Raw genomic sequence first — 13394 nt, forward strand, 5'->3', positions numbered from 1 at the left:
AGCGGAAGACAATGGCTGGATGGTTGGATTCCTACCGTTACACACCTTGACGGAGCATCTCATGTTGAGGTTTTCCCTTTCTATTTCCCATAAATTGACTTAAAAACAAAAAAAAAGATGAAGACGCTATTCCATGTTCAGTCTGATGAGTTTCAGATCATTTGCAAGAAATGTCGATAATTGGACCAGCAGTATGCAGTGACCTCCCTCAGTGGTAAAACAATGCATTTTTACGTTTAAAATGTAAAATGAAGGACAAGCATGATCCATACTTTGAGGACTCAATATTTAATGACTCAATTAAAATTCAATGACAAGAAAAACCATTTCACTATATGGAAGGTCATTTTTTTTCTCTCATAGATTTAAATGGGATATCTTACAAAGGCATGACAATACAGACTGTATAGCTTTAACTGACCAATACATATTCGCTGGCAAGCATTGAAGCCTTCTCAAAGCAAACTTGACCTGACTCACTGGTGACTAATTTACAAGCATATTCTTAAGTCTTGTATCATATTTTGATATAGCTTTTTGTACAAGATACATTTGTGTACATAAAATATTTCTGGCAAGGCGCATGCCAGTATACAAATACATGTATGTGCGCACACAAATACACACACTCTCACTCGTTTTCTCGCTCTCTCTCTCTCTCTGTCTCTCTCTCCCACAGATACACACACACACACACACTCACTCATGCAGGATCATCTAAACACATTCAGATAACACTCTCAATATTATGCATATGTAACCATTTACATTAGAACAGAGATTGTCATCTCATCTTCTCTTTTTCGCAACATGTTGTATTACAGTATTTAGCCTTTACTGTCTTTCCAGTTTGTAACCATTATGACTAGTGCTTACTTAGGGGGTACTGCTATGTACAGTGTAGAATCCGTTTTTTTTTTTTGTCGTTTGTTTTTTTTGTTTTTTTTAACCTAACAGGATAGATATTTGTGTGTACTTAATAGGCATAAGTGGTATGCACACTTTTACAACGTTTGAATTTGTGTAACAGTTTTTTTTTTTTTTTGTTCCATAAGACAGACGAACAGGTAGAGCAGTAAAACATCAATACTGACACTGAATCTAATGATGGATGCATCAACTACATAGTCAAGTGTTCAAACACCTCGTGGAAGTCCAAACAGCTCATGCAAATTATGACACAGTTTGACATGGTAATCGTGACACACATTTTGAATGTCTGAAAATTTCAAAAAAATAAAAATAAATAAAAAATTCAATATTCTAGTATTTGATTTTTTTTTTCTTGTATAGCATCTCTATTATTTCTATCATTATTAGAAGGTAGAATTTGGAAGGAGAGAAAAAAACAAAGCAAAAAAAAAAACAAAACAAAAAAAAATGGGAAAACAAAAGTGAGGCCGTGCAAAGTGGAAAGACTGTGATCGCTCCTGACATTTTGTCTATTTGCTCGTGTGTTTGGGGGAAATATGGAAACCTTTTGACGGAGCGGCTCTATTACTCAGAGGATCCTCACCCCTCCCTAAAACAAATGCACATTCTTTATGTATATTTATTAAAAAAAAGAATACATTTTTATCTATAGTAGGGCCTGAATAAAACGGACCTGCAGCACTAAAAAAACAAAAAACAAAAAAAAACCCACAAAAAAACCCAACAACCTCATATTAGTATTCAAAGCAATGTCCCAACGATATGCATTCATGCGGTAAGAATTCCTAGAGTCTTTGGGTGAATGCAGCTGCAGTTAAAACAGTGAGGATGACAGATACCATATTATTATATAGTGCATGTTGTACACGTGATTTTGATAAATTATGTCAAACAAGTACATTAATAACACAGAGTGACAGTGTATTATCCAGTTGTGTTTGATATTCTCTGCCTCCACCGTATGAGGAAGGGTGCAATTCAACGTGTTGCTTTTAACTCTAACAAAAAAAAAGAATGGCCGCACTTCTTATTGTCAATTTGTGCTTTAAAATTTCATTGTTGCTTTATCTCTGTTGAAAGGAGTCGACCCAGAAAAAATGTATTTGTCCTCTTTATTAACGCAAACAAATGACTGAAAAGTCTTCTGAGATTTTAAATCTGTCTTCGCCAACTTCCGGATCCCACGTGCTGGGTTTGTCAGAGCCAGTTCACTTTTCAGTGACAATATGATGCGTGTTGTCTTTTAATTATGCTCCTTTTGATTAAATATGTATTGGTCATTCCATTTGGAAATACACGTCTGTCCTTTAACAATGAAATGAGACGGAATTGAAGTGATATCAAATAAGCTGCAATGGGATTATCAAACAGGGACTTCTTTCATCAAGTGATGTTTATGGCAAGATTTATCCAAGTTGCTTGTTTTGAATTAAATTCATTTTCGTGATTGAATGAGGTGAAATTGAATTGACCCTTTTCCTTGTCCTTGACACAGTGTTCCTTTAAGTGATCATTTAACCGAGTCTCAGATAAATCCTCTTTATAATGATACCCATCCCGACCCTGCGTATCAAAAAGAATAGGTGCGGAAGCTAAGAGCATGCAAACACAATTTCCCTGCACCTTCCCTTGAGAACGCTGTGTTGCTTTATAGATTTAGGGCTGTTCCCAATTTGCAAGATGGTGAAAGAAAATGAATCGCATGAATCATTTACCTGATGATGTAGACACCTGCATTGGATCTTAGTGGGAAGAAAAATGAATATCAGCAAAGTCACATCATGCTGTAGCGATAGATTCTACTGCGCTCGATCTGTTCCAACGGAGAGTTAGCCTGAAGTAGTTATCATCATCCGTAGGAAATAGACACAGGCAGTGATGCGGTGTGCTCATGACACGAGGAGTCCTATTGATAGCATTAGCATCATTAATTAGCATCAATACAATCTCTTGAGCTCAGTTTTGTCATTCTAGTGTAAAAAACCAGGAAAAAACTCTGAGCTACACATGTAGTAATTCATAGAAAGAACTTAGTGGCTATTAATGATATAATGAGAAGAGTTTGAGTGCTAAAGTTGCTATTTTTTGAGGGCTTATCACCTTGTCATTGCTTCTGTACGAGCACAGGCATGTTTTCAACCAGCTACGAGAACAATTCCAGGCTTTCTTAACCGCAATGAGGATTACTACTGAGATCACACATCAAAGTAATTAGACTGAGAATTTCATAATTGGCTCCATAGCTGTTATTATGTGAATGATTCTGAGCAGTAAAATATGAGGGGGAATAAAAAAACACAGAAACAAAAGGAAAGAAAAAAAAAAAAGAAGAAGGCTAGGTTTTCAAAAGTGCACCTGTCTGCATCTTTCAAGGCGAAGCTACCGAGAGGATGCTATTGGTTAACTCTGTTTTTAATGACATCGGCAGAGATGGGGCATCCAACGTATGGAACACATCTCGGATATGTGTTGTATTTTGTTTGCTATTCCTTGGTGAAAAGAATGCAAAAGATTACCGGTGCTGTCTACCACTGGCCTACTTATGCTTTTCAGATTTTTTTTTTTTAATCCTTCTGCAGTCCCCTGACCAAAATAGACTTCAGAAACATGTTCAGGCAAGACAAAAGAAACATCTTCCACCACCAAAAGAGTTTGTGCTGCATGTTATACAGAGCAAGTTCACTATATCTTGAAGAGAAACACCATCCATCTAGAGCTCATAATTAACATTTAGCCCAGTTCAGCTCACTCAACACAAAGTACTGTATTTGCAGTTTCTGCATGAGGAAAATGGTCTTTGAGGAGAGTGTTCTGCTAAGCTGAGCACAAGAAGTGTACAATGTCCTTTCTTATCACTAAGCAAACATCACCAAACTAAAACATGTTTTTTTTTTTTCCTTTTTTGTTGTTGTCCTGTGATGGAACTACTTTGGTATAGAACTACCTTTTATTTATTATACACGGGTCAGCTACTTTGAGACTTTTTTTTCCCTCTTCCTTTAAAACGCTTAAGCTGTCAGACTGATCCCATACGATTTGGTCTGAAAAGCTTCAGGATCATGATGAAATCCATTCTCAGAAGTCTTCATTAGTAAGACTGAGCTGGTCGTAGTTATTCAAATGGTGCATACCTCCACACGGACGCATACATACTCATCAATAAGTCACTGGAAAAAAAAATTAAGTAAATGGAGTCTTATGCATGTCAGGCCAATGAAGATCTGTCTTTTATTCTTACAGCTGGTGCTCATGTAAGAAGGAGCTGTTACTCCCGTTAGTGGATGTCTGCTTCCCGGGGGAGGAGAAACTCGCCAGGGGGATGACCTTGACGGTATCCTCCTTCTTACAGTGTCTATCCAGGGTGTTGTAGAACTGTGGCCGGCTGATCCCTTTGTCCAGATCATCTTTTTTAGGCACAGACCTGCCCAGTGTATGGCGGCCATCCATGACCCCCATGCTACCCATGTTAGCTTTAGCTCCCCGGGCGCAGCTCTGCTGAAAGCCAAAGGAGGGGAGTGTACCGGAGATGGCAGTGGTGGTAGGGGTGGAGGCAGGGCTGATGCTCCCAGGACTTTGGAACTGTGCCAGGGCTGGGGGCATCCAACAGCTGTCAGAGTGGCCAAGTATCAGACACTCCTGGGTGCAGGTCTCAGAGGCCTCGGCTAAGGCTTTCTGCAGGTTCACCTCGATTGCTGAAGTGGCAAAATAAAAAAAAAAAGAAAGGAATTGATTGAATTATACAGGTCAGATCACACAAAAACTGACATATATTTTTACAAGAGTCCTGTTAATGTTCCTGATGAACTCATGAATCATAATCCAAACAGAACAAAGTAGTCATCTTATCCATGGTTGACCCACAAAATGTCAGCCTTTTAGCAAAATGAAAGTCAGTGATAAATGTTTCATTTCATCTTGTAATGAGAAAAACACCAGCAGAGTATTTAATTTCCACTGGTATTCCCATAACTCGCTCTGTTTACCTACAATATGCAATGAATTCCCTGTAGCTTAATTAGAGTTAGAAAAAAAATGTCTCGCTGTTTGTATGTCAGATTGTCTTTACCGTATTAAATATTTAATGAACATCTTTACAAAGCTTTGTTTATGCTAATCATTGTCAGTGTGGCACACCTTGAACCATCGCTCAGAATCCAAAATGTACCCGGTCAAATAAAATAGTTCACACGCTGAGCATATTTCAGGTACACTGAATATATCAATGGGTCATTGTGACAATAGGCAGCATGTACAGATGGGGTGAGATGGGGTGGGGTGGGGTGGGGTGGGGTGGGAGGGGGGCAAAAAAAAACGAGACTGAATGAGTAGGCGACTGGGCAAGGCTAAGCACTCAAGCTATCTTATCTCATTATCCCTGCACTGACATCACATGTGGAATGAGTCTGGAATGAGGCCTCAGCATTGAGCCTCAGCAATAAAGCCTGTCAAGCCAGATAATTAGAATGTAAAACAGTACGCGCCAAGGCAACCAGGAGCCTGCAGTGTTATGTTTCCTAGGCCATGCAAAGGACAGAGGGGTCCTCATTCAAACATCACATTCCTCCTCCAGGCTTCAGCTTCAAGCTGTCACGTAGAAATTATTTAGCATATTTGCATAAGTAAGAATGCTATAAATAATTGAATGGTTTTAGACCCAAGTACTCTGGGATGACTATTCCATTTATGCAAGTTACAAACATGCACACATGCTCCGTCTAATTCATTTCCGTATCAGCAAATCTTCTCGCCACATTGTTTTATGGCCTTCTATAAAATGAAAATCAATATTCTGATTACTCTCTGTTACTCTCGCAGAACTATCTGCTTCAACGGCCCAATGCACTCACTTTTTAAAACTTTTTAAATATATATATATATATTTCTATCATAGATTGGATAGCGTGATGTCAACTTTAATTATGAGAGCAGCGTCCGAAAAGGAATTGCCTGGTATAAATAGTGAGGATATATTTGGAGTGGCCCACGTGGAGTCAAATCTGTCCTCTCCATATTGAACTGAAGCCTTGAAGCAGGAGTGTATAAATCCCTTGGGCGGTAAAAGTGTCACCTTTCAGAGGGTCACTAACTTCATTAAAGCAAAAATGGATCCTGCTTTGTCATTCTCTGAGTTACCACAATAGGGCTGAGCCAAGTCTGGGCTGTGCCGCGACTCAATCTTTCTCCAAGTGTCTTCTGCTTTTGATGATGCTTCTTTTGATGAGGTAATGCTATTAGACCCGGCTGAACCACAAGAATGTACCTGTAAACACAAATAAATGATCCTAACCTAAGCACAAAAAAAAAAAAGTGTGTCTCTTCCCAGATTACTTCCCCTGTCCTCAACTCTAGCTGATCGTGACACCCAAAGGTGAAGGTGTGTTTATGTTAGCGCCGTCTACAAATGAAAGGTAATCTGTGGCTTTATGGCTTCACACAGCTTGAATTCACAGCAGCTCTGTGTCAACAGCTTTCAGTGCCTCCAAATTTTGTATGCAGTATTTCACATCTAGCTTCTCCAAAAAGACATAGCCCAGTGCTATTTTCTATTCCAGAGGGATAGTTTGGATAGGCGGGTTTGGGAGGGTGGGAGCGCGGCGTGAGTGATGTCGCTGACAGCTCTGGCTGCTTTCGTCAGCTAGAGGTATGATGCAGCCTGCTTGTGATGCCGCTTGTCTTTTGTATTCAGGGGAAACAACCGTACCCCGCCGAGCTTTCGGGAGGAATCACACATCACTGACGCCATGAATCTCCTGATGCTGTGAACATTCTTTTTTCTACGTTCCTTTCAAGGAAATTTGAATGGCAGACAAGTGGGGATAATAGCAAACAATCGGGTGTAATCGAAGCAAGCCTGAGATCAGAACTGACTGTTCTTATTTAAGGCCATTCATCTTTACCAAGCGGTGGTGATGTGGTTGTAACTAAACTGTGATAGCTGTTTAGTTCCTCCATGAAGTCAACTGAACATCTGATACTCTTTCACCTACAATCACCTCGGATAACTTGACTGCTGTGCTATTCAATTCATGCTCCCATTCAAAACAGCCTGCAGGCTAATTTGACTGCTCTGTCATAAGGTAATCTATTATCCATGGGGCTTGTTGTGTACTTCCAGACATCCCGCAGTGCTCTAGGTTTCAGGTTATTATTTTATCTTATGGTAATATTGCATGGAAAGGTACCATCCACCTGTATCCAGCTGTATCAAACAGAAATCTTTCACATTCTTTGGCTGCAGCTGCAGATCTAACACAGCTGCATCCACCTTCAGCCGACCTCCCGTTTGGGTGGTCAAACACAAGCTTGTATAACATTTGTAAAAGAGAGAGTGAATCACTCTCAGCACCCAATTTTTTTTTTCTCCCTGTACTAAAGCAGAAAGACTACAATTTACATTTTGACTGGCCATATGATTTTGTTGATCCAGTGGAACTGCAAGTGCTTGAATTTTGAATTCCTGCAAGAGTTTGCGATGTACAAATCATTTTGAAGACGATTTCATTATTAGGAATATTTCTAGTCTGGCTCAAGCTTGTGTGTAAAAGCTGAATAAAACCCCTTCTGTTATTAGTTATATTTTGGCATCAAGGTAACGTCGTAATAGTGTTATTTATTCAAGGTGAGCAAAGCACGTATCAGTCCCGCGAGCTTGCCTGAGCGCCACCTTTACAACAAGATATCTGGAATGTTGACAATTGTGTGCCCCTGTGTTATACTTTGCTGCTTTATTACACTGATTTGCATTCAATTGGACTTGTTTTTTTTCTCTGATGGCCATGAAATCCACTAATTCAAGTACAAACTCTGACAGGCAGACACACACACAAACACACATGCGCAAACACACATGCGCACACACACATGCGGATGCACACACACACACACAAAAAACACAAAAACACACAGACAGCGAGGGTGCATATTAGCGGGCTGATCAGGGCTTCTCAGTACAACGCTATGAGATATTTAACATGACAGTTGATGATATTTACTGACAGAGCCTGTTATATCTTGATGAGCTTCATATTAAGGTCTGCACACATCACGATTGGACTCATTATTCAGCATGCACAAACTCATTATTGCTAATTAAAAGGATAATTGCATGCATCTAGGACATCGGACTCCTCCAAGAGCCATCAGGAAGGTGGACTCGGCCTTTAACTCGTCTCACAGTGTTGCTGGTTTTGTACCCTGGAATATATACGCATCGGACTCATGAATAAACACGTGTCGGTGACAATAATTGGCTCCATTCATGCACGAATGATTAAGATCATGCTCAAATCACAATTGTTTACTGTGTTTGTCACAGGTGCGCTGCATTAGGAGAGACAATCCAGTAATTATAGGACAGCTATCATCTTTAAAATGTAAATATTCTCTTTTAAAAGGTTTTGATTAGTAAGCTGTAGGTGTTTTTGTTGTCATTGGGGTTTTTTTTCACTAAAAAGTCTTTGAAGGCTTCAAAAAGTGTTCACAACAAGTGCAAAAGTTCATACATATTCCAGAATATAACTACACCAAGAAAGTGAATCGTTGAACAGCTAGAGCTTGATCACCTACAACTCTGCAGTTACAACAGGTTCAATTATGCCACCAAAGAAACAAACAAGAGATGAGAAAGAGGCTCAGCTATAGGACCAGTGCTGATCAGGAGTGCAAATATATCATCATCATCATCATCATCATCATGTGCTCTTGAGTCGTAAGAGAAGAGACAGACAAAAGAGGTTACACAAGCACACGTTATCTGCAGCCCGTTCTCATCCCAGGTTGTCCAATAGGGACGCTTCGCCACACAGTCTTCAGCGTCTGATATCGATGTAGCACGCTCCCCTTTGCATCTATATGAGACAAAGCCGACTGTCAATTACATCCAATGTAAAGCTGTTCAGGTCAATATGAGATGCTCAAAGGCAGAGCTCTGGGTGGCATTCACAACCTTGACAACTCACAACTCTTTCCAGTACTTTTTGGAACAAAATCTAACCTGCTCCGGTACATTAAAGCCCCCCTTTCAGTCCGAATCGCTCCTCCTTCCCGCTGTTGGATGTTTGAGCTTCACAGTGAGCAATGATGAATGAGAGGTTTGACACTAGAAGGCTGTTCTCACGTTCAGTAATGAAAGCGTAAATTTTCCCTGGGCTGACTGAAAATCAGATTTCGAGCATGATTTGTGACATCACAAATATTTTTGAAGCTGCTCAAGAATAATGTGGAACTTTGAGAACTGCAAGTGCACAAACCGTAGGAAGGGAGTTCATAGAGAGGAGGGACATGTTGTGTGGCGAGGAGCGTGTGAATAAAACCCCTAAAAATACATAGTATATTGGGTGTTTTAATGTGGTCGTTTGTATAAAATTCTTTTCTATATTCTGCAAAAAGCCCATCAGCCACAAGAGCAATAGAGTATTATTGTACGTCTTATGTGTGGTGGGGGAACTTTAAAACGGTCCGGACCCCTTTGCAAATGTCGTGTAGTCGCTGTTCAGACAATTGAGCATCCATCTTCCACGACAATGTCCGATGTTTGTTTGGCCCACCGACCCCCTCTCCTGCTTGCCCTACGTGGAATTTCTCCCTCTAAAGTGACGTCAAAAGCCCTTTGAATCTCGTGTTGACATAAATGGGTTTACACTGGAGTTAGCTCAAAGGCCACTGCATGTCAAAAAGATGCCAAAGGGTTGCCTCGTGAGTTGTATAAGACACAGGAGGCGTGAGAGAGCATAGATATTCGACGAGCTGGGCGAATTTGTTGTTTGACGTGGAGGGATTTTGATATCTGTGTGTGTGTGTGTGTGTGTGTGTGTGTGTGTGTGTGTGTTTGTGTGTGTGTGTGTGTGTGTGTGTGTGTGTGTGTGTCTGAGAGAGAGTGGCCTTACACTCATGCCAAATTTATAATCTGGTAAGCAAATGGATAGTAATTAATAGCAACCGTGCTATTAAAAACCTCTTGGCATTACAATGAATAGAGAAATGCCATTTCTTTCATCACTCTGATGAAACCACCATTTGAAGGCTAATCCGTCCGTCTGTCACAGAATTAAAAAAAAAAAAGCCTGTTGACATGTTTGATGCATTTCAGGACTTTTTGTATTCATGATGCAAACTTGTAATTGATTTAAAGCTTTAATATGTGTTCTCAAGTATGAGTTTCAGTGGTATTCTCTGGAAATAATACACACACACACGCACGCACGCACGCACGCACGCACACACACAACAACAAGACATACTCCCTCATGTGCAGTTTTGAATATGATGCTGCAAACAGTCACCCATAACTTTTTAATCGGAGAGTACAAAAAGGCATATTCTGCTCTGTTCTCTTCAGTGTCACCTTCGCCAGTGGCGATAGAGGAGTTGTCACCCTGTTTCTCAAACCGCTCAATCAGATTCTACCTTTAGTTTGACACCTATTTTCCCATACTTTAACAAAGACTCGAGAATATGCAGGCTCAGAGACCCATGTGCCTTCTCTGGCATAAATCTTGTCTCCATGGCAATGAGTAGAGAAAATTAACTTTTCTCTGCACGTCAGACTCCAATGTTATTTGGTTTTTCTTTACTTTTATCAGGAGAAGGTACAGTATAATCCCTGGCAAAGGCAATAAGGGCTGTCATACTGTGACAAGTGCGTGGAGGAGGGAGTAAATATTCCATTGTAGCAATAAAAACTCTCCTTGCGTTTTTTTTCCTGAAATCAGAGATCAGGAGAACGACAGAGGTCAGCGCTGCCATGTAGGGAGACCATATATATCTATATCTATATAAAAAAAAAGACCTTTGCAGAGGAAGAGCTAAACTGACGAAGGTCTGCTACACAATTTTATCAACAAGATTTAATTGTTCAATGAAGAATTAAACAAAAGAAACATTTCTATTCATCTACTTGCTATCTGTAGGAGCAGTGAATGGTAATGCTGACTACAATAATAGCGGCAGAGTGGATTTCTCTGCAAATACATACATTTCAGAGTAGTTCTTTGTTGCAGCGATACAAGATATAGAAGCAATGCTATTTCTCCTCCTTTTCACTTTTTAAAACAAATAGTGCCAGATGTAATGAATGGTCTTTTTTAAAGGAGACAATGTGACACAGATAAGAGGGGAGCGAGGTTGTCCATATATACTCTAGACTAATTACTTTTGATGCATTTACTGAGATGCCGCTGACAACGGCGAGTCTCTGAGCCACTTGCGTATTTATCAGCACTTGTGGGACCTATACAGTTCCGCGCCTGTAATCCATCTACACTTGTCGACTCTCCACCTTTTTTTTTTTGCCTTCCTAGTGTTTGACCCATTGTAACGGAAAGTAATTGCAGGCAGAAAACATCTAATGATTACTTTATCTTGGAGTCTGAGAGAGAGTGAAAAGTCACAGACAGGTACTTTCAACAAAAGGAGGAGGCCTTTTTTTTTGTTCTCGACACACAATTTCAGACAACAAAGAATATTATTGACTCGGCGGAGATTAGAACACCAAAACAAATAACGAAGCACACAGAGGGGACAAAGTGCACAAAGGGAGAAAGGATCCCCACCCTGTCACCCCCCTGTGCACTTGCTCCTTTCTTTTTGTTGTCATTGATTAAAAGTATGTCGCCTATTTTTCTCCCGAGAATACACAATGTATGGATCTAATTTAGTGTAATTCCTTCAACTTTGGATTTGTTTTTTTGTTGCCGTCGCAAAAGAATGTTTACAAAACCTTGACAATTGTGATTTCCATCAGCAGTTGGAGGGGTAGAACACGGAAGCAGCTTCCCTCTTGACACTTGACTTCTTTTCTGTGTGACATTGGTTGATTACATCTCCTTCATTATGTCTGGACTACCATTTGCGCCCCCTAAACCCCCACCACCACCATCACGACCGCCACCCGTGAACAAGCTGCCGGTGTCACCATCAACACAATCAGGCCTGGCCAAATACACAGCATGGGCCAGATAGATGAGAGGTACAAACACCGTAACAATCTGCAATCAGTCCTCATCACCACAATGACACACACACAGAGGAGGAGAAGGAGGAAGAGTGTGTTCCTACTGGGAGGGGGGCACGAGAGAGAGACATGCTCATGCACTGTACATGCACAAGGGCAAACACATTCAGGCTTTTTTGTGTATTTTAAAATCTCATCGAGAACAGTCATTCATTCCTGCTTGTTGTGAATTGTGCATGTGTGTGTGTGTGTGTGTGTGTGTGTGTGTGTGTGTGTGATGGGGGACTCAGATATACTGTAGGTATGCTGTTGCTGACAAGGAAGCAATACATAAATGCATATTTATAGGATTTTAAAGAATGTGAATCTACTTTAGAATTCATTGCGCATGGATGAATATCTAAAAAGAAAAATTCCGTATTGTGTTGATAATGTGAACTACAATGAAGAAGTGAGGGTGAAAAGGAACATTTCAGGATTAAAAACATCCCCAAAAAATGGAAAATAGGACGATTAAGTTGGATCTGATTGTTTCCGGCATGAATCTAATCTTCTGGAAATGTCACTTATAAGCTGATACGAATAAACCTGTTGCATTATAGGAGCAACAACTGGAGAAACAGAAAATAGCTCATAAAAATGACGTCCTTGTTTCTGTATGATGGACTGAAGAGACAAACTGTTCTACAGCCAACACATCCTGTGTCATGTTACAAGCAAATTCATCGTACTGACCCATTGCCCCCAATTATTATGGAAAACAAGAATGAATCAAATTAACATTGAGGAAAGCTCTCGGCCTTGTCTGTACAGCCGGCGGACTCTGCAGCAACAGCAGCAGCAGCAGCAGCAGGAGGAGAAGAGAGGGTAATAAACAAGGTGCCATTGCATATGCTATATATCTTGCAGTCATTGATGATTAGCTCTGTTTTCCCTTAGCCATACATTACTGTTATTGCCTCCACGGCGAGACAGATAGGAAGTGGATACAAAGGCATCGTGAAACCCATCTTTCAACAAACTGGCAGGCTGAAAAACCACTCAGCACCGCAGGTGGAATGGTTTCAGGGGCTCGGTTGAAATTGCACGTGAACTGAGAGTTGACCCGCTGTACAGTTTTTACTCTGTTTGAGTGTGTTTATGTACATATTGTGTACAGTGAGTAAAATCATTCAGTCTAGTCATGGAGGAAGTCTCCCTTTAGATGTCAAGAGCTCAAGTCCCGGACTAGGCAATCACGAAAATGTGTAATCTATTCGAGGTGTCAGGAGCAAACGTTCATCCCTTCTCGCTTCGCTTTTCTTATTTTTTTTTATATCCATCTTCAAAATATTTTTGGAAAAGCTTAGACATGAGTATTGAGTGTGTATGGTTATTAGTCTCAGTCATTATTGCTTGGTAAACATATATTTTATCAGTGTGCATTGTAGCATCGTAAAGGTTTAATACGAGGGGCAGACACTTGCCTGATCCCCCAATGCGTGTACATTTTAAAGGTTTTCCTTTTCCA

General features: G+C 40.3%; 1 protein-coding gene across 2 annotated transcripts in view; it reads right to left on the bottom strand.

Moving 5' to 3' along the window:
- Window positions 1–281: 281 nt before the first annotated feature.
- Window positions 282–13394, bottom strand: part of pcdh11 (protocadherin 11) — a 139056-nt gene continuing 125943 nt past the window's right edge. For both annotated transcript variants that reach the window (XM_086221701.1, XM_086221700.1), the window contains one exon: window positions 282–4625. In XM_086221701.1, the coding sequence (XP_086077827.1) occupies window positions 4168–4625 (458 nt within the window). In that variant the 3' untranslated portion in view covers window positions 282–4167. The remainder of the gene's footprint in view (window positions 4626–13394) is intronic.

Source organism: Aulostomus chinensis, chromosome 13 (assembly GCF_037954235.1).
Source record: "Aulostomus chinensis isolate RoL2024-O1b breed Wild chromosome 13, RoL_Achi_v1.0, whole genome shotgun sequence".
Taxonomy (NCBI): domain Eukaryota; kingdom Metazoa; phylum Chordata; class Actinopteri; order Syngnathiformes; family Aulostomidae; genus Aulostomus; species Aulostomus chinensis.